Source organism: Centruroides sculpturatus, unplaced genomic scaffold (assembly GCF_000671375.1).
Source record: "Centruroides sculpturatus isolate CEXI.00-Female unplaced genomic scaffold, Cexi_2.0 scaffold161, whole genome shotgun sequence".
Taxonomy (NCBI): domain Eukaryota; kingdom Metazoa; phylum Arthropoda; class Arachnida; order Scorpiones; family Buthidae; genus Centruroides; species Centruroides sculpturatus.
Genome location: NW_019384373.1, coordinates 64,044 through 82,302, shown reverse-complemented (window position 1 = coordinate 82,302; position 18,259 = coordinate 64,044). Strand labels below are relative to the sequence as shown.

The 18,259-nt window shown below is 33.7% G+C and overlaps 2 protein-coding genes across 2 annotated transcripts; one reads left to right on the top strand and one right to left on the bottom strand.

Annotated features, from left to right (window-relative positions):
• Nucleotides 1-3,689: 3,689 nt before the first annotated feature.
• LOC111615305 (oocyte zinc finger protein XlCOF28-like) lies at nucleotides 3,690-7,104 on the top strand. The gene is made up of 2 exons (XM_023356729.1): nucleotides 3,690-3,765; nucleotides 5,466-7,104. Exon 2 carries the CDS (start codon nucleotides 5,531-5,533, stop codon nucleotides 6,200-6,202), a length of 672 nt encoding a protein of 223 aa, XP_023212497.1. The 5' UTR covers nucleotides 3,690-3,765; nucleotides 5,466-5,530; the 3' UTR covers nucleotides 6,203-7,104.
• Nucleotides 7,105-13,572: 6,468 nt separating this feature from the next.
• Nucleotides 13,573-16,816, bottom strand: LOC111615466 (RE1-silencing transcription factor-like). The gene is made up of 2 exons (XM_023356875.1): nucleotides 16,555-16,816; nucleotides 13,573-15,712 (listed from the first exon to the last, which is right to left on the bottom strand). Exon 2 carries the CDS (start codon nucleotides 15,706-15,708, stop codon nucleotides 13,573-13,575), a length of 2,136 nt encoding a protein of 711 aa, XP_023212643.1. The 5' UTR covers nucleotides 15,709-15,712; nucleotides 16,555-16,816.
• Nucleotides 16,817-18,259: the final 1,443 nt, after the last annotated feature.

The window sequence follows — 18,259 nt, the reverse complement described above, 5'->3', positions numbered from 1 at the left end:
ATGGAAAAATAAAAATCAAGTTTAAGTCATTTTATTCGACTTTACGTCTGTCCGCCACAAATATTGAAGTCGTAATATCACTAGATAAACGTTTAAAGCACATAGAATCATATTAAAATATATACAAGTATGTACTGTACTGTATTTACAGTACATGCATTCGTAAATTTAGATTACTTTTTTTGTACTATATTAAAAACTAAAATTTATATCTTTATAAGCTTAAAATAGATTTTTATTAACCATATATTATTAAAAATACATTAATAAATAAAATACAGAACCGGGAATGGTAATTTACGGTTTAGCCTAGTGACAAGTAGATTCGGAGACAAGTAAATTCGACTTACGTCGTTCTCCTGTAACCAATTACCGACGTAAGGCGAGGTATACCTGTATATTTAATTGTGAAAATAGTTTAAAAAATTTTAAATAATTGCTTTTAAATAAAATTGTCTTATATTACGAATTAATTGTGTTAAAAATTCATCGAACTTGACGAAAATATTCGCGTTAAAATAGAGGTATTCTCTGATAAAGTGACATTTATTCAGATGGATAATCACACCAATAACGTAACTCGTTTCATTTCAAACCAGTTATTTTAATTAATTACTTATATAGATGCAAGGGCGTGATTAGATTTTTTCAAAGGGCAAAAGTAAGATAACGTTGTTTATAAAAAGTAATGAATAACATTTACCACCAGTTGCAGGATCGCTGAATATTTCGCTATGAGACAAACACTAATAATAAATTCTGATTTTGTAGCAGCGCAATGTATTTGAAAACCAGCTGTTCTCGTTGTATTATTATCGTCTGTTGATAGTTTTTCAAGCGCCATAACGATTTGCACATTATATTCCTTCAATGTGGCGATACTTTTATATTTTTGAGACCAACGGGTTTCATAGAGCATTGGTATATTCGGTGTGCTTATATAAATAACTACTGCTATATCTGTCAAAAAATTAAACGAACTAAAAATTTAAGCTTTTGAATTGACTCTCTACACTAGAAACTTCAATCTTTAAAGAAAAAAAACTTTAATATTTTGGATTCCTTTAATTAGACTGTTTTGCAACTCATCGACTCGAATGAAAATAATACAGACATACCTTTTGTGATAAAAAAGTTTGTAATATCCAATTTAAATTGCTATTGTTACGGGATTGCGGTCCAAAAATGAAATAAACGCGCGAACAACATTAATGGATTTATTAAAACACTTACAACATTCAATACAAGTAAATACAACACTTGTTAATTTAAAATGACGTAAGAAATCCAGTATTGCGTATGGACACAACGAGATTTTAAATAAACCTCGCTCGCATTATGTTCTGAAAAAGCTGAAATGCGTCAACTCACTCAACTGACTCATTCGCGCTGATTGCAGGGATTAATTAGGGAACAGAACGTACTGTACTAGCAATCCAAACCTCGAACATTCTATAATCAGGGTCAGATATACATACCGACTAATAGGACTTATGCCCGGCCCCCAAGTGTCAACAGCGCACAAAAATTAAATTATAATCATAAATTTTTAATACAATTCATTAACAACGGCCACTTATCGTCATTCAACACCATTTCATAAATAAATACATTTTAACTTCGATTTTCATGTTATTAAAAATAAATTTTAAATCCCAATTTAAATACAGTAGAGCGTCGATTTTCCGAAAGTCAATCATTTCAAACGTCAATCATCCGAAAAAATTCCAGTCGGCAAATTTAAATTTTCGCCAGTGCTGTGGCGCTTCAATCTTTGTCTATGTCTTGGGCTACTTAAATATTTTACGTTTCTGATACTAAATTTACATTTGAAGTATAATTTTTTATCGTTTTTATATTTTTCAATATATTTATTTTGTTTGTACAAATTAAAAAAATAATTTTTTACGATACATTAGTCTTCGTTAGGCTTAACATCGACGAAAATTCAACGCGAAGCGACACGCAACAGATAAAAATTTCAACATCGGATACGTTAAACTATTTTTTCGTACATAAATCGGTTATCCGAAATATCAGTTATACGAACAACCCCAGTCCCCAATTGATTCGGAAAATCGACGCTCTACTGTATTCTTAATCTAACAAAAATGGACTTCGGTAAGCCTAAAAACCTAAATCCGCCCTTTTCATCTTTAGTCTTACCACAGACCATCCAGACCTTGAACTGCCAGTTCCCCACCCGTTCACCAGAGAGAACTCCCGTCACCGAATAACATGAGAGCATCTTTTCCTCACGATTCAAACATGCTTTCATGCCGCGCAATACCATTATAATCTATTGCCCTATATTTCTACCTTTGACTACGTGAGCCAGGGTGGGGCAAGCGCCCCACTTTGACTCATTTAGTCAAGATGTATTAAGTCTCTAACCAGATGTATTAAGTTTTTCTATAGTCACTTAACTACACAGGTGCATAGGGTGCAATCGGGCCTGAAACGAAGAAGGCTTCTAAATGGAACTGGCGAAAAAATTTTGGCTGGATATTTTTCTGAAAATTTCAAAATTTTAATAATATAATTTATATCAAATTTGTTATCATACTGTTAATAGCAAGAAGCAACCTGAATTATTCGGAAACAATAAGCATTAATATCCCCAAATCGGTCTTCTCAATGCCACTGCTGATGTACATCATCTCAACTGTAAATTCCTAATCTGACTTCTTTTCTTTTACTTTTAAAACTAGATCCTAAAGAAAAGTGTGAATTATTGTCGTTCCTTTTCAAACTATCTGTGCTATTCTTATACACTATACTAACGCATTAATTAATTGTATGAATAAAACGTTTAAAAAAGCAACCTACCAACCTAGTTAATTTGGGAATGTTAATGCTGATTGTTATCGAATAATGCAAATTGCTTCTTCATATTAACGGTATGATAACAAATGTGATATGCAAAATATCCAGCCACACCACAAATTTTTCAATCAGTTTCATTTCGAAGCCTTCTTCGTTTCAGGCGCCGTTGTACCTGTTGCTTGTTTAGTTAAGTGTCAGCAAAGCAATACTAGTGAGATTTACCTAAAAGAGAATGCCTTTTGGGAGGTCTTTCTAAAAGTAACTGACTCCTATTTATTCTCTACAGGAAAGACGGAGAGAAAACACAGGAAACTCCACGTGGCCAGTCTGTCTGGGGAGGCACGAACCCATAATCGAACTGCCAGTGTTTAAGAAAAGAAAGCGCTTAATCACAGGTGGTCCGGCAAATGTTACACGTGTTTAGTTACGGAACTGTAGAAACACTTAACACATGTGGATAAATAATCTAATAAACCTGATCGTTTGAAATGAAACGAGTTACGTTATTGGTGTGATTATCAATCTGAATTAATGTTACTTTATCCGACAACGCCTATATTTTAACGCGAATATTTTCGTTAAGTTCGATAAATTTTTAACTCAATTAATTCGTAACGTAAGAATATTTTATTTTAAGCAACATTTTAAAATTATTATAACAATTAAAAGCGGGATATTGCTTATACTTTCCTACTGAACTCGAATCAGTAAACTAAACAATTATTTAAATTAATAATTTGTCAAAATCGAGAAATGTTATTAATTCCCGCGTAAAACCGAACTAAAAATAAAGCCGTTAATTATTAATGAAAAATTCGAAATTAAATTAATTTATCACAAATACATTTAAAATATATTTATGATAATACAGCAACGTTTTAACCAACACTTGAGAAGGTGAAATGTCCAGACTTGCCTTTGTAAATAAAACAGATTTGCGTAAGTTTAAACATTACTTTCATTTATATTTTAAAATTAAATAATAATAATAATAAATTAACAATATCTTTCAATGTAATAGAATTATACTAATTGTTTGCCAACATTTCATCCTCGATCAAATCGCTTCGTCGCAAAAATTGATAATAAACAGGAAAACTTTTCTTCTTTACTAATTACGTTTTCATTGTTCGTTTATAAGTAAAGGAATTTTTACGATGTTTAAATCAAATGATAATTGAAAATAGGTGCTCTTAAGCAGCATTTTAAGTAGATAAGAAAGCATTTATTCGCTTACTGCTGCTCTCCACTTTCAATGAATGCAGTAAAAGTGACTGCTTATACTTTCAATAAAACAGAAACATTTTCGACATTGATTCTTAATTAGATCATTAATGATGAGAACTTTCAGACTTTTGTAACATTAATGTTGAAGCATGCATTTAAATCGTTTATTTTAATCGATATTGCTGCACTTAAAGAAAATTTCGACAAAGTAATTTACCTGAAGAGTAATCAGAGATACTGAAAGGCATTAAATACAGTCAGGTTAGACTGTAAATTCTCTTGTAATGTTTGAAATAAAATGATAATTTTAATGGTTTATATCGTTAGATGAGAACTAAGTTATAATTTTTCTATATACTTTTTTCTTTGTTTATCTTTTGTAATTAATTGTATTAAATATCCTTTTTTTTAAAAAAAATTAATTAAAATTAATTGTTGTCAATTTCTTGTTACTAAAACTATAAAAATTTGGTTGTAAATTTCGCAGGCTCTTTAATCTAACTTCTGTAAATCTCTATGTTTTCCATATCCATAGTGATGGTGGTTGAGTGTACATTTTAACGATTCGTACTTTATATCGCAGCCTGTAGACCATATAGCACCTGTGACATTGATGCTAAAATTGTATAATTATGGTCTATTTGTACAATGAATTTGTGTTCCTTGAGTGTCACCATAAGACACAAGTAAGGTACATAACCCAACGTAATTCTTTTAAATCCCAAGGTGTTAAGTTTTCCATAGTATTTTGTATACTCCAGCTTGTTCTTTTTTAATTTGTTTTCATCATTTCATAACAAGTTGTAAATATTAATATTAGCTGTTTTGTAAACTATCTTTGAGTTTTTGTACGTTACCAACTATTTATACTGTCTTCCAAACGGTTAGCTGAATGTCAATTTATTAATTCTATCGATGTTTTTTTAAAGAATTATCTGTTTTCTTTATAACTCCATTCTATTTCTTTTTTAAATTGAGTAAGTTCTACATCCTAAAGTTATCCTTTAAGTTTATTTATATTTATTGTTAACATTATATTTTTCGTAAGTTATTTAGTTACTTTATTAACATTAAAATTTGTATTTAAAATTTAAATAAAATGTTTTATTTGTGAAACTGAATCTAAAAACAGTTTAAAAAACCTGATAATAGCCAATAAGAATATGCTCTAAACGTTAGTAATTAAAAATTTTCTCGAATATGTAGTCCAATATTTTTAATTTTTCTGCTGAGCACATCCGAACTGCATTTATGTTAAATGCTTCAAATTTTTCATTATTCATCTTTTACTTAATAACTGATTTCCTTGAGATCTTTATATTGTTGTTCTTGTGTCGAACCCTGAACTGTATAGATATACAGTTTAAGAATTAATGTTCGCAACTGACGTGCAGTTTGTCTTTTTTTCACAGAGCCTGCAAGTATAACAAAATGGAAGATAAATCGAACCGTCGCGCAACAGGTTGTGTAGAAAACCATGAGAGAAGTAATGAACGTAAAAATTTCGAGTGCGAATTTTGCTCAAAGATTTTTTTTATATAAATCAAAACTAGAAATACACTTGAGAAAACATACAAACGAAATGCCTTTTCAATGTAAAATATGCAACGAAGGATTCAAACATAAATATCAGTTGATTATTCATGAGAAATTGCACACAGGAAGCACACCGTTTCAGAGCGAACTTTGTTCTCGATCTCCAGTTTATTTTTCACATTCATTCCTGCCGGAACTATCAACGTATAAAAGACCTTTAGCACAAACTTTCCAGGAACCGTTGATGCAACCCGGACCGTCTTCAGTGCAAATTCTAGATGAATCAAGGATGCAAACAGAACCTTTTTCAACACAAACTCTCCAAGAACCGCGGATGCAAGCTGGATATTCTTCAACACAAATTGTAAAGGAACCACAGATGCAAAAACGATCATTCTCAACACACATGTTTTGGCAACCATTGATGCAAAGCAGATCTTCACCACAAACTGTGGAGGAACCGATGATGCAACCTGGACCGTCTTCAGCGGAAACCCTAGACGAATCAGGGATGCAAGATGAAGCTTTCTCATCACAAATTGTAGAGAAACCACGGATGCAAGCAGGACTTACTTCAACAGAAACCCTGGAGGACCAGAGATATAAGCAGTAACTTTATCCACATACTCCTTAGAGAAATTATCGATGCAGATAGAACTTTATATATGTGCTCTTCTTCAGAAATTGTTGACGTAAGCAGGTTTTGCTATTACTGCAATTTTGCAAGAATTATTCATGATAACAGAATCTCCGTTAATTTCAATGCTGCACAAACAATTAATGCCTTTTACAATACCAACTCTGATAAAAGCACTAACCCAAGAAGGGATGCAACCAAGATCTACGACACAAATTCTGTTTAGTATCCATGATTTGTTTGTTGATCTTCAGCTTAAACTTCATGTAAAAAAGAAGTTCATGCAGGACTTTTCTCTACTGAAATTTCGGAAGAAGGTGCGATGTAAGAATCTTTTTTAACTGAATTATCACATTTAGTAGGACCTTCTACTCAAATTCTTCCCAGTTTCCGTGATTCGTTTGTCTTCTTCAAAACAAATGTCAGATGAAAAAGGGAAGCAATCTGACCATCTCAAATCCTTAGACTAGAAGCAAGCAGGACTTTTCTTTACTGATATTTCGGGGAGAGGTGTGATCCAAGAAGAATCTTCTTCAAGTGAAGCTTCGAAAAAAATATTGATGCATGCAGAACCTTTAACACGAACATTATCCAGTTTTCGTAATTCGTCTTCAACTTAAACTTCGGCCAAAGAAGATTTTTAAGGAGGATCTGCTTCTCATATCCATGATGACGAACAAGTGGAAGCGAAAAGTTCTACTCAATCTCGATTACATTTCTGCGTTTTGCTTCAGCGACCTCAAACGCAAACACCCAGTAAAGAAAAAAAATCACGGTAAAAATAAATAACAGAGATCTATATAAGTTTTAAAACTAAATTTAGCTAAATTATCAATTTTAAAATTATTACGAATTAATTGTGTTAAAAATTTATCGAATTAAACGAAATTATTCGCGTTAAAATAAAGGCATTGTCTGATTGTTTGTTTGTTTGTTAACTTGTATGACTGCAACACTTGGGCGATCTCCTAGGTGGATGCTATTCCAGAGGTCTTTTAAGGGTAACTGGTATCTTATCAGGCATTACAAATGTGGAGATAACCCGGAAAACTTTACGTGGCCAGGCAGACCTGGCGAAGCGCGAACCCACAACAGAACTCCCAGTGTTCAGGATACGAAATCGCTTGGCGACTGGTGGGCCCGTTGTCTGATACAGCGACAATAATTCGGATGGATAATCTCACCAATAACGTAACTCGTTTCATTTCAAACTAGCTGTTTTATTAGATATTTATTCAAATGTATTAAATCTTTGTGTAGTCCCGATTCTGGACAGATGCAACGGAGTTCAAAACGATAAAGGCTTCGAAATGGAATCGCCGGAAAAATTTGTGGCTAAACATTTTGCCGAAAATTAGAGTTTGACTAGATAATTAAATACTTGTAGGAAATTTCAATAAAATTAATTACATTACATTTTTATCATACTGTTAATAGTAAAATGCAATCTGCATTATTGAAAAGCAATCAGCATTAACATTTCCAAATCAATTTTAAGTATTGGATAGTAGGGTTTTTTTAAAGATTCTTATTCATATAATTAATTAATGCCTTAGTATACTGTATCTTAAGGTACAAGAGAAAAGATTTTGACATAACCATGACGCGGCTGGGACTAATCTGAATCTTGTTTTAGTCACTACTAAATATTAAAGGCGGATATTAACAGAATCTTAACGTGAACGGAAAGAGCATCCTCAAATACAAACATTTGTGGATGCTTTTTCCGTTTCGGGTACTGCTTGTGGAGAGAGATACAACTTTATGGGGTTTAAAATACGGGATTTGACTTGGTATATGAATGTAAAAAAATGCAATTAACGTAAAGTCTATTCAAGCTTTATTATTTGTCACTCAGTGAGTTTGCTGAAACTTTTAGTGAATTATTCTAATCACCTGATGACAAAACTGGTGAATTTCTGTCTGATATTTGAATACTTTGAAGAGATATGGTTTACTGTAGTGTAGCATGGAAGACGATGAAGTCCATATTTGAATTCAGAAATAAAACATAGGTAAAACCACGGAAGGCTTTTCACGGACTACAAACTCTACAAGAATATCACAGAGAGTTTGAACACAGGACGACAATAACCCACACTTTTATTTAAGGTTCAGTATTAAAACTAAAATGAGTAGTTAGATTATGAAATTTACAATTAAGATGGCAACATTAGCTGTGGCATTTAGAAAACTGAAGAACTAGATACACCTATTTGCATAAAACATCGGTTCCTACAAAGTTCAATTTTTATCATCATCTCTATAGACAACCAGTATTGCCACAAAGACCACTAAAGCGAACATGTTTCGCTAACATGGATGATGACACTTATGATGGGCGGAGTATGCAGCAAGATGAAGCTCAATTACCTGACCAACCACATCAAATAAATCGGCACATCGTGATGTTCCTGTAAGACAATTGTACACTGAACTTGTTCAGTTTACAGGTCGATAAATTACGTTTATTGATTGTTTATCGCATAAATTACATTATATGCTTTTGCACACTATACTTTTTCTTTAACAATAGAGTCATGCCTGTCATCTATCTATTACCTTTCGGGAAAAGTTATTGAATTGATATAACATGACTTGCGGTTCTAATCACGGTACGAAGACTCATTTATTTGTGTAGAGCTCGTTCCGATATGTCCTCCCATACGAACGAATTAATGCCTTTTTCTAATGTTTTTAATTCTTCCTTTTGCAGCTCCATTTGTAATTGAGGATTGCAATTTTCGTTTCAGCAGAAGTTTATGAGGTTCTACTGTTTGTAGTTTTGTTTTGTAAGGACAGATATATTTTTACCGTTTGTACTATAGGAAAGTTATTTCTGTCCTGTAGTTTTGATGTGTGTATGTCTCTGTTTTAAGACCATCGTTTAGATTGAGGTTGCTTTATTTCGGTGTTTTAGTCGAAGAAAAACAGAGAAATAAGGTTGAGATTTATTCTTCCTGCAAGGTTTCGGTAGAAGGACCTGCATGCATCCATTCTGCCTGCAAGATGTTGAACAAACGGTTTTGCTTCAGTCTCTTCTTTCAGAGTTTGAATTGTACAAAACGTAAGGGGCACGGACACTGAACAGAGTTTGAGTTAAACGTACTGCTTGCATCTATTCTTGCTCCAATGTTGCAGTTGAAGAAGAAGTGCTTGCATTCAATGTTTCTGTAAGAATTACGTAGAAAATTGCTTGTTGCCGTTCTTCTTGCAGGATTTCAGTTAAGGAAGCTTTCGCTTCCGTTTGTGATTTCGACAGGTTAGTGAAGAAGAAGATTCTGTTTGCCTCAATAATTCCGGGGTTTAATTTGAGAAATTAAGTGTACAGTACAGTCGAATTTATAGGTACCAGTACATTGCTTTTGACAACATTTTTATTATATTACTATCTGCTGCCCGCGGCTTCGCTCACGCGGATTTTGCAAGCAAACCCTATTAACATTCAATATTTCAAAAACCATAGTAATTGTTTTTTAATGCTCAAATAGTCTCATTGGTTTGTAAAGCGACTGTAATACTGTTGGAGAAGCAGGCCTTTAACGTAGTTTTAGAAATTCGTGTATGAAGGAATACCCAGTAGGCCTTCTAAAACACGATTTGGACATAAAAACCTCTGAATTGTGGGCTTCCCTATAATCATATTCAGCTCTTACAGATTATTTCTTATTGATTTTTGTATATATATATATTTTTGTACGCATATTTATTAGTATTCTGTTAACTTTGTACATTTATTATTTAGTTATTTAAAAAAAATCTTTAATAGAAATAGTTACTAAAGTTAAAGTAAAAAAAAAACTATATTGAAAAATTCTAACTCAATGCTCGTTTAACAATATAAACCATTAAAAGTATCCATTATAATTTAAACATTAGAAGCGAATTCACTGTTTAATCTGGCTGTATTCAATGTCTTTCAGTAATACTCATTACTTTTTAGATCATTTATTTTGTCGAAATTTCTTTTCAGATGAGTGCAGGAACATCGTGTAAATTAAACGACCCAAATATATGCTTTAACATTAATGTTATAAAAGTCTAAAAGTTTTCTTCACCAATGATAAAATTAAAAATCAGAATCGAAAATGTTCTTGTTTTATTGTCTAGTGTCTGCTTGTACTTTCAATAAAAGTACAAGCAGACACTATTATTGCATTTATTCAAAGTGGAGAGCAGCAGTAGCAAATAAATGATTACTTAGCTACTTAAAATGCTGCTTAAAAGAACCAATTTTCAATTATTAATTTATTTAAACATCGTAAAAATTCTTTTTTTTTGACGACAAATAATAAAAACGTAAGTAATAGACAAGAAAATACATTTTATACTCTATTAGGTGTTTTTATCAATGCTGCCAGATCTGTAGATTAAAAAGTAGCAAGGTTGTGCTGCAAAAGTAGCGAATATGAACTATTTGTAGCTGAAACATAATAATGAATTATTTTGCAACTACAGTACTGTATGAACTTTTATTAATGAAATAAGTTTGTAGTATATGTATATGTGCATTTGTTTTATCTGTATCAATTTTCTTTCTAGTCAAAGGGAGTCGTTTGTAAACGGAGCGACTCATTTTTTGAAGTTGGATACTTAGTAAGTTGGGTTAGGTTGTTTATTAATAACTCTTTCCTCCCTGTGGGCGCTAAGGGAGTGAGGGGACCGTTAGGGTCTACCTCTCGATAGTCGAAATCAGCTAAGTTGTTCAATCCGATCGCATCTGCAAACAGGATCTGCATCTTGCGTGTCGTCGAATTTTCGTTCCTCATGCAGAGGAAAAAATCTAAATGATGATATTACGAGTTTATTTACAGATAGTTACAACTTTATATACAGAAAGCTTATAACGAAGTTTATCGTGAGGCACACAAAATGGACGTCCTACTCTGAGTACGTCGACCCCAAAAAGTGGGTGGTTAGCCTCGACCTCTGACGTCACGCCGGTTGGGGACGGTGCAGTGTTGCCGATTGCCTCAGTACCCCCTTCCTAGTGTAAACAATCGTGAGGATAACGAGAACGTGCCGGTAATCGGACGCGTCTTCCGGAGTGCGTCGTGGTTTTGGTTTCGGCTTATGGTTTCGAGTGCGTGGTGCTCAATGGTTTAGGGTCGTGTACGTCTGTCTCTTGTTTGTTGTCTGTTAGTGGTTTCTCGCTTTGTGAAGGGTGTTCCGTCAGACAGTAAGCCGGTTTAAGTCTTATAAAGATAACTGTCTCTTTTTGCCGTACGCGGACATTGAAAAATGTGTCTGTACACTGCAATACGGGAAAGGGTCCGTCGTACGGCAGTTGCAGAGGTGGCCGTATTGAGTCGTGTCGCACGAAAACGTGTGTGCAGCTTTGTAGGTCCTGGGAGACGAATATCGTCTTTTGCCCCGTGACATCTCGTTGGCGTTGGTGTCAGTTGATGCATTTGCTCCTTGAGCTGTTGGACGAAAACTGCTGCGTTTGAGTTTGTCAGTGTAGGGGCGAGGAACTCGCCGGCTAGTCGTAAGGTCGTCCCGTAGACGAGTTCGGCGGTTGTTGCCTTGATGTCTTCTTTAAAGGCGCTCGCATCCCTAGTAGCACTGAAGGTAAGACCTCTGTCAAGTGCTCGATCAAGCAAGTTTTGAGAGTCGATTTGAGTCTGCGGTGTCTCTTTTCCACTAGGTCGTTTGCCATTGGGTGAAAAGCTATCGTGTGTATATGGCTGCTGCCCAATAATTTGGTCAAAGCTCAGAACAAATGCGATTCGAAATGTCTCCTTGCGAATTGAAATGAAATTTGTCCAATGTTTAGAATATAATTCAATCCACTTCTAATGCAATATTTACTAGGGACTGGTTTTTAGTAAATGACGTTCATGTTATTCACTGGCCACGTGTTCTTTTGACGTTAATCCCGTAGAAAACATGTTTTGTGTCTTAGCAAGGAAAGTATGCAGGAATTGAAAGCAATACACATCAGTCGAATCTGTAAAACTGGCAATAATTGATGCTTGACACGAAAACACAGATGAAAACAATGCCAGATTTAATTAAAATGCCTCAATGTCCTTGACTTACTAAAATATAAAATTTCGTCTACAAGTACAGTACGTATCTTCTAATATCAGGACTTATTATACTGGCTTTACAGATAATGCTACAAAGTCCTGATATTAGAAGATACGTACTTGTAGACGAAATTTTATATTTTAATGCCAGATAGTTTAGAAATAATTAATAAGCATGGTGGACATATTGCTTATTAATAATAAATAAAATCACTTATTTAGAGATTAAAGTGGTCCTATTATTTCAAAACTAGTATATCCTATACAACATTGCTGAAATTTAATATCATCATATGATATGATTATAAATTAATAGACAAATTCTCTTTTATTGTTTTGCATGTTTTAACCAGTTGCTAGATTCACATGTAAGCTGCTAGCTGCGTATTGCGTATTTTAAATGTTTCTTCTTAACAATTATGACATCAGACATTCACGTCCTTCCTTGAATTTGAGGGTTTAAAACTGCTTTTCACAGAACGTTAGAAGAATGTGATCAATGCTGTGTTTTCGTGTCTGGCTGAATTAGTAAAACGTACGCCGCTGAGTTCAGTTTAAATTTTTCCAAAAAACCACATAGTAATGCTGAAAAAACACGACATTTTGAAACGTATAAGTTCTCAACAAACGGTTGATCGAAATTGCATAGTAAAGCTAAACTACTAGAAAACCCTTACCACAAATATGAGTCATAAAACGACTATTATTACCTAAAGTTGAAAGAGTTATTTCCAAACAGGTCACCCAAGAGTGCAGTTTTTGTTTTTGTCCCAAGTCCCATACATCCCAAATTACGTTACTGCGCCTAGCACTATTATTTGTGATGTAAGCCCGTATTTAATGCGTGGTGTATACATTTGATCAAATCAATAGAGCATTGTTTTCAACTTTTAAAGTTTTATTTTATTTTCGAACACAATTGACAATAGAATCAATTTAAAACACAAAAATGTTCTGAATTAAAAAATAAGTTTAACACATTAAGGCACAACTAAAAATGTTAATATAGTTATAAAAATATACTAAGTTAATTGGTACTAATTAATTTTTCAAAATTTTGTATTTTAAACATTTTGTTTATTTAGTTTCACATTTACTTTTTTCCCTCTTTGTCAAGAGTTTGAGTTGTAAAAGAATGACTGAAAACAGAAAATGGGGGCAAAGGTCCTGCTTGCATTTGTGGTCGCTGCAAGGTTTGTGTTGAAAAAGGACCTGCTTCAGTTAATGGTTCCTGCTGGTTTGAAATTGAAAACGTTATTGCTTGTACTTGTGGTTCTTGCAACATTGGAACTGAAAAAGCTTCTACAAGCCTGTCTACGTCTTCCAGGATTGGATATGATGAAGATCCTTTTGCAGGATCGGAGAAGACGAAGTTCCTTCTAACTGCTTTAGTTCTTCTAAAGTTGAAGCGAATGAATGCATTTGTAATTCCTGCAAGGTTTGTGTTGAGGAAGAATGCTTGAAAGTCGAAAATGGAGGAAAAGGTCCTGTTTGCATTTGAAGTTCCTGCAAAGTTTGTGTTGAGATAGGACGTGCTTGCACTAATTGTTCCTGCAGGGTTTGCTGTGAGAAATGTTCTGCTTGGCCCAATAGTTTCCAGATGGCTTCAGTTGAATCAGGCTCTTGTCGTTTACTCTCTGTAAATAGTTTTTCGAATTCACTAATTGGCATGGGTGTCAGTGGTTCCCACAAAGCTTGAAATGAGGAAGGTTTTGCTTTTTTCTGTGGTACCTGCAAGGTTCTAGGTAAGGAACGTCTTCCTTTCCTCTGTGATACCAGCATGGCTTTAAGTGAGGAAGTTTCTGCTTGCGTCTGTGGTACCTCCAAGATTTCAATTTNCCGTACTGTCTTCACGTCTGGAGTTGTGGTAGGTTCTGGTCGTTTTTGACGTTCCTGCTGGATCGGAGACAACGAAATGCCTTCTAACAGCCTTAATTCTTCCACGGTTGGAAGTAACGAAGGTCCTGTTTTCATTTGTGGTTCCAGCATGGTTTGTGTAGAAAATAAATGCTTGAAAGTAGAAAATGGGGGCAAAGGTCCTGTTTGCATTTGAAAATTCTGTGAGGTTTTTGTTGAGGAAGGACCTTCTTGCGTTAGTGGTTTATGCTGGTTTGAAATTGACAACGGTATTGCTTGTACTTGTGGTTCTTGCAACTTTGGAACTGAAAAAGCTTCTACAAGCCTGTCTACGTCTTCCAGGATTGGATATGATGAAGATCCTTCTAACACCCTTAGTTCCTCAAGGGTTGGGGTTGATAAAGGTTCTGGTTGCATTGGTGGTTTGTGCAAGTTTTGTGTTGAAGAAGGGCCTGCTTGCATTAATGGTTCCTGCTGGTTTAAAATTGACAACGGTATTGCTTGTACTTTGGGTTTGTCCAAGATTGGAGATGGCAAACTTTGTGCAAGCTCTCGTATTGTCTTCATGTTTGGAGTTGTGGTAGGTTTTGGTTGTTTTTGTAGTTCTTGCAGGATCGGAGAAGACGAAGTTCCTTCTAACTGCTTTAGTTCTTCTAAAGTTGAAGCGAATGAATGCATTTGTAATTCCTGCAAGGTTTGTGTTGAGGAAGAATGCTTGAAAGTCGAAAATGGAGGAAAAGGTCCTGTTTGCATTTGAAGTTCCTGCAAAGTTTGTGTTGAGATAGGACGTGCTTGCACTAATTGTTCCTGCAGGGTTTGCTGTGAGAAATGTTCTGCTTGGCCCAATAGTTTCCAGATGGCTTCAGTTGAATCAGGCTCTTGTCGTTTACTCTCTGTAAATAGTTTTTCGAATTCACTAATTGGCATGGGTGTCAGTGGTTCCCACAAAGCTTGAAATGAGGAAGGTTTTGCTTTTTTCTGTGGTACCTGCAAGGTTCTAGGTAAGGAACGTCTTCCTTTCCTCTGTGATACCAGCATGGCTTTAAGTGAGGAAGTTTCTGCTTGCGTCTGTGGTACCTCCAAGATTTCAATTTTAGGTGAATTTGCTTGCACTTGTTGTACCTCCAAAACTTTGTATGGAGAACGTCTTGCTTTCCACATTAGATTCTTCGAGGTTTGATGAAGTGTACAATGAATCTCATACGTCGTTATGTCATCAAACTCTTTATTACATATTTCACAAATATAATTAGACCTTTTAGATTTGTGTACACTTTTTACATGGATTTGTAAATCTCCATCATTTTTAAATATCTGCTCGCAAGTTATACATGTATATTGTTGTTTTTCTGTATGCGTGTTTTGATGCTGTTCGAAAGCTTTTCTTCCAGTGAATCCACAATTGCATATTTCACACATATGCCAGCTCACTTCTGAGTGGATTTTCTTATGTATATCTAAATGTTTTGAATCTTGAAATACTAGTAAGCACCTATCACACTTGAATGTCTTTTCTGCATGAGTCGTCTGATGATCAAGATATGCACTTTTTTCAGAAAATGTCATTCCGCAATCTGAACAAGTATATTCCATTTTTCTGCATTGGGAAGCAATAAAATACACATTAGTCGAGAATATGAGTTTTAAACAATAGACTCCAGATAGTAACATATATTTAGAATTAAATAAACGGTTGAAACAAGAAATCGAAACGTAGCAGTAATTAAGAAGTATGAAGTGCGTAATAAAGTACGTGATACAATGACAATGTAACTTCCAGTTGACACCGAAAAATACTATGTAGTTAATTTGGGCCTTCTATCTCTAAGGTATTCTTTTTCTCCAGATTAATAAAAGACAGACAGAAGACAGTGGAAATTTATATATCTATAAATTAACAATTTTAAATAAAATTTTGGAGCTATACTATTTTCACTATCTAATACGTTAATTTCTATCACTAGCATTAATTACCCTTTTTAGATCATTTATCTGATTGAAATTTCTATGATGATTAAAGGGATAGAAAGTAAAAATAAACGATACAAATACATGCTTCGAGATTAATATTTAAAAAAGAGTTCAATAATTTTCAGAATCAATGTGAAGAACCATAATCGAAAATGGTTTTGTTATGTATAGAGTAGAAGCAGTCACTTTTTCGGCACTCGTTCAAAGTGTAGAACAGCAGTAAGCAAAAGAAATGCTTATTAAGCTGCAATTCTGTGCCATTAAATATCGCATAATTTTTTTAGTTGACAAATTGCCATTAAAACATAACTAATAGACAAGAAAATACGCCTTGTACACGATAAATCTTCGAGTTTAACTGATCTCTTTAGGGTATAAAGAAATGTTTACTAATTTTATCAAAGACCTCGGTAATATTTTAATGTAATTCGAATTTAAAATATAAATTGCAGTGAGTTTTATACTTACGGCAAGTTTTTTTTTTAGAAAATTAACAAGGTTCTAATTTCCACATATCTCCTTCTCAAGCGTCGGTTCAGTTGCTGCTTAATTACCATAAATATACTCTAGTTGTGTTTGTGATAAATGAATAGAATTTTGAACTCTTTGCGAATAATCAATAAATTTTATTTTATTTTGGTTTCATAGAACAACCAATGTTATAAGAATTTGGCAAAGGATTGACGTATCATTAATTTACATAATTTATTTTACTGAATCGATTTCGGCCTCAAAGTAAAAGCAATTCCTTATTTTATTTTTAAAAGCATTTGTTAAAACGAAGAAAAAAATACAGCGGTATCTCGGTACTCGAACAACTCTGTATTCGAACACGAATTTTGAAAAAAAGTCGCTCGGTATTTGCATAACACGCGCTTTTTTTAGAACGTAACTATCGTATTATACGAGTGATATCTGTATACGAAACCATTTTATGTATTCTTTCTATAATAATAAGTACTATACCAAAAATTATTGAAGTTATTGTTTGATTATTAAATTTTTAAAGTGAAATATTGTACTTAAAGTAAATTATTAAGTTTTTTTTTGTACTCAAAATTAGTGTATTTAAAACACAGTGTTTAATATCAGTTCATTGTCTTTTTTACAACAACAAATACCTGTCGGTAGCTTATATAACATTATGTTTCGTTTGGTCTACCAGATGAAACACTACGAATAGACAGAAATTTTTTCTAAAAATAAGGACCTTGCGGATGTGGTTGAGTAAATGAAGCATATTATTTAGTCAAAATGATGCACGTGTCTTCCATATAGAGACGAAACAGGACAATGTTATTCGATGCGAAATTTTGTAATACCCAGTATAATGTCTGTAGATCAATTGCCGGTTGTAAGTTTAAAGAATCCGCACGACAATTAAACATGGTTTTGCAAATGTACACAACATCACAAGACCAATATTTTGATGAAGCCAGAATGTATTGACGTATTTGTAGATTATAACGATGGAAATGTACGTCCAATCTCAAACCTGCGGGTTTCAAACTGCTTTACACAAAATGTTAGAATAATATCACTACATTTTAGCATGCGATAAGGTACTGATGACTTTATGGTTTTTAGGAAACGTGAGGCATATGATTACATATTAACAACACTACGAAATAAATTCAACCAGTAATCCTGCAGTTTACGTTGATCAACATTAACCTCTTCGTAATAATTTTTATGTAGTAATAAGATATTTAATATATCGATCTCTCATCACTGCTCTCTCAGAACTTGTACAACAGTTTATAAAATGGTTTTCATAAAAGCAAGCTCAGCAAATTAGTCAAAGTTTTCACGACAAGAGTGGCTTTCAGGTGTAGTAGAAGCTATTGATGGCACTTACATTAAAATACCATCTCCACAGATACATGCAGTCGCGAATGTAAACGGTCACGGTTACCATTCTATAATCTTACAAAATATGTGGTGTCACTTTTGATACAAAGTAATTTAGTGCATGAATAGAAAATTGTCACAACGTTTTATACATTAATGTAGACAATCACTTGTGACAATCAACTGTGTGACAATTTCATGATTATTATCTCCTGCTATGCTGGTGTGAGAACCGCGATTTCTTAATCAATTTAGCAGAGAAAATAAATTAAATTTGTACATAAGTTGTTTTTTTGAAAAAAAAATGTTATGCGTTTGGAGC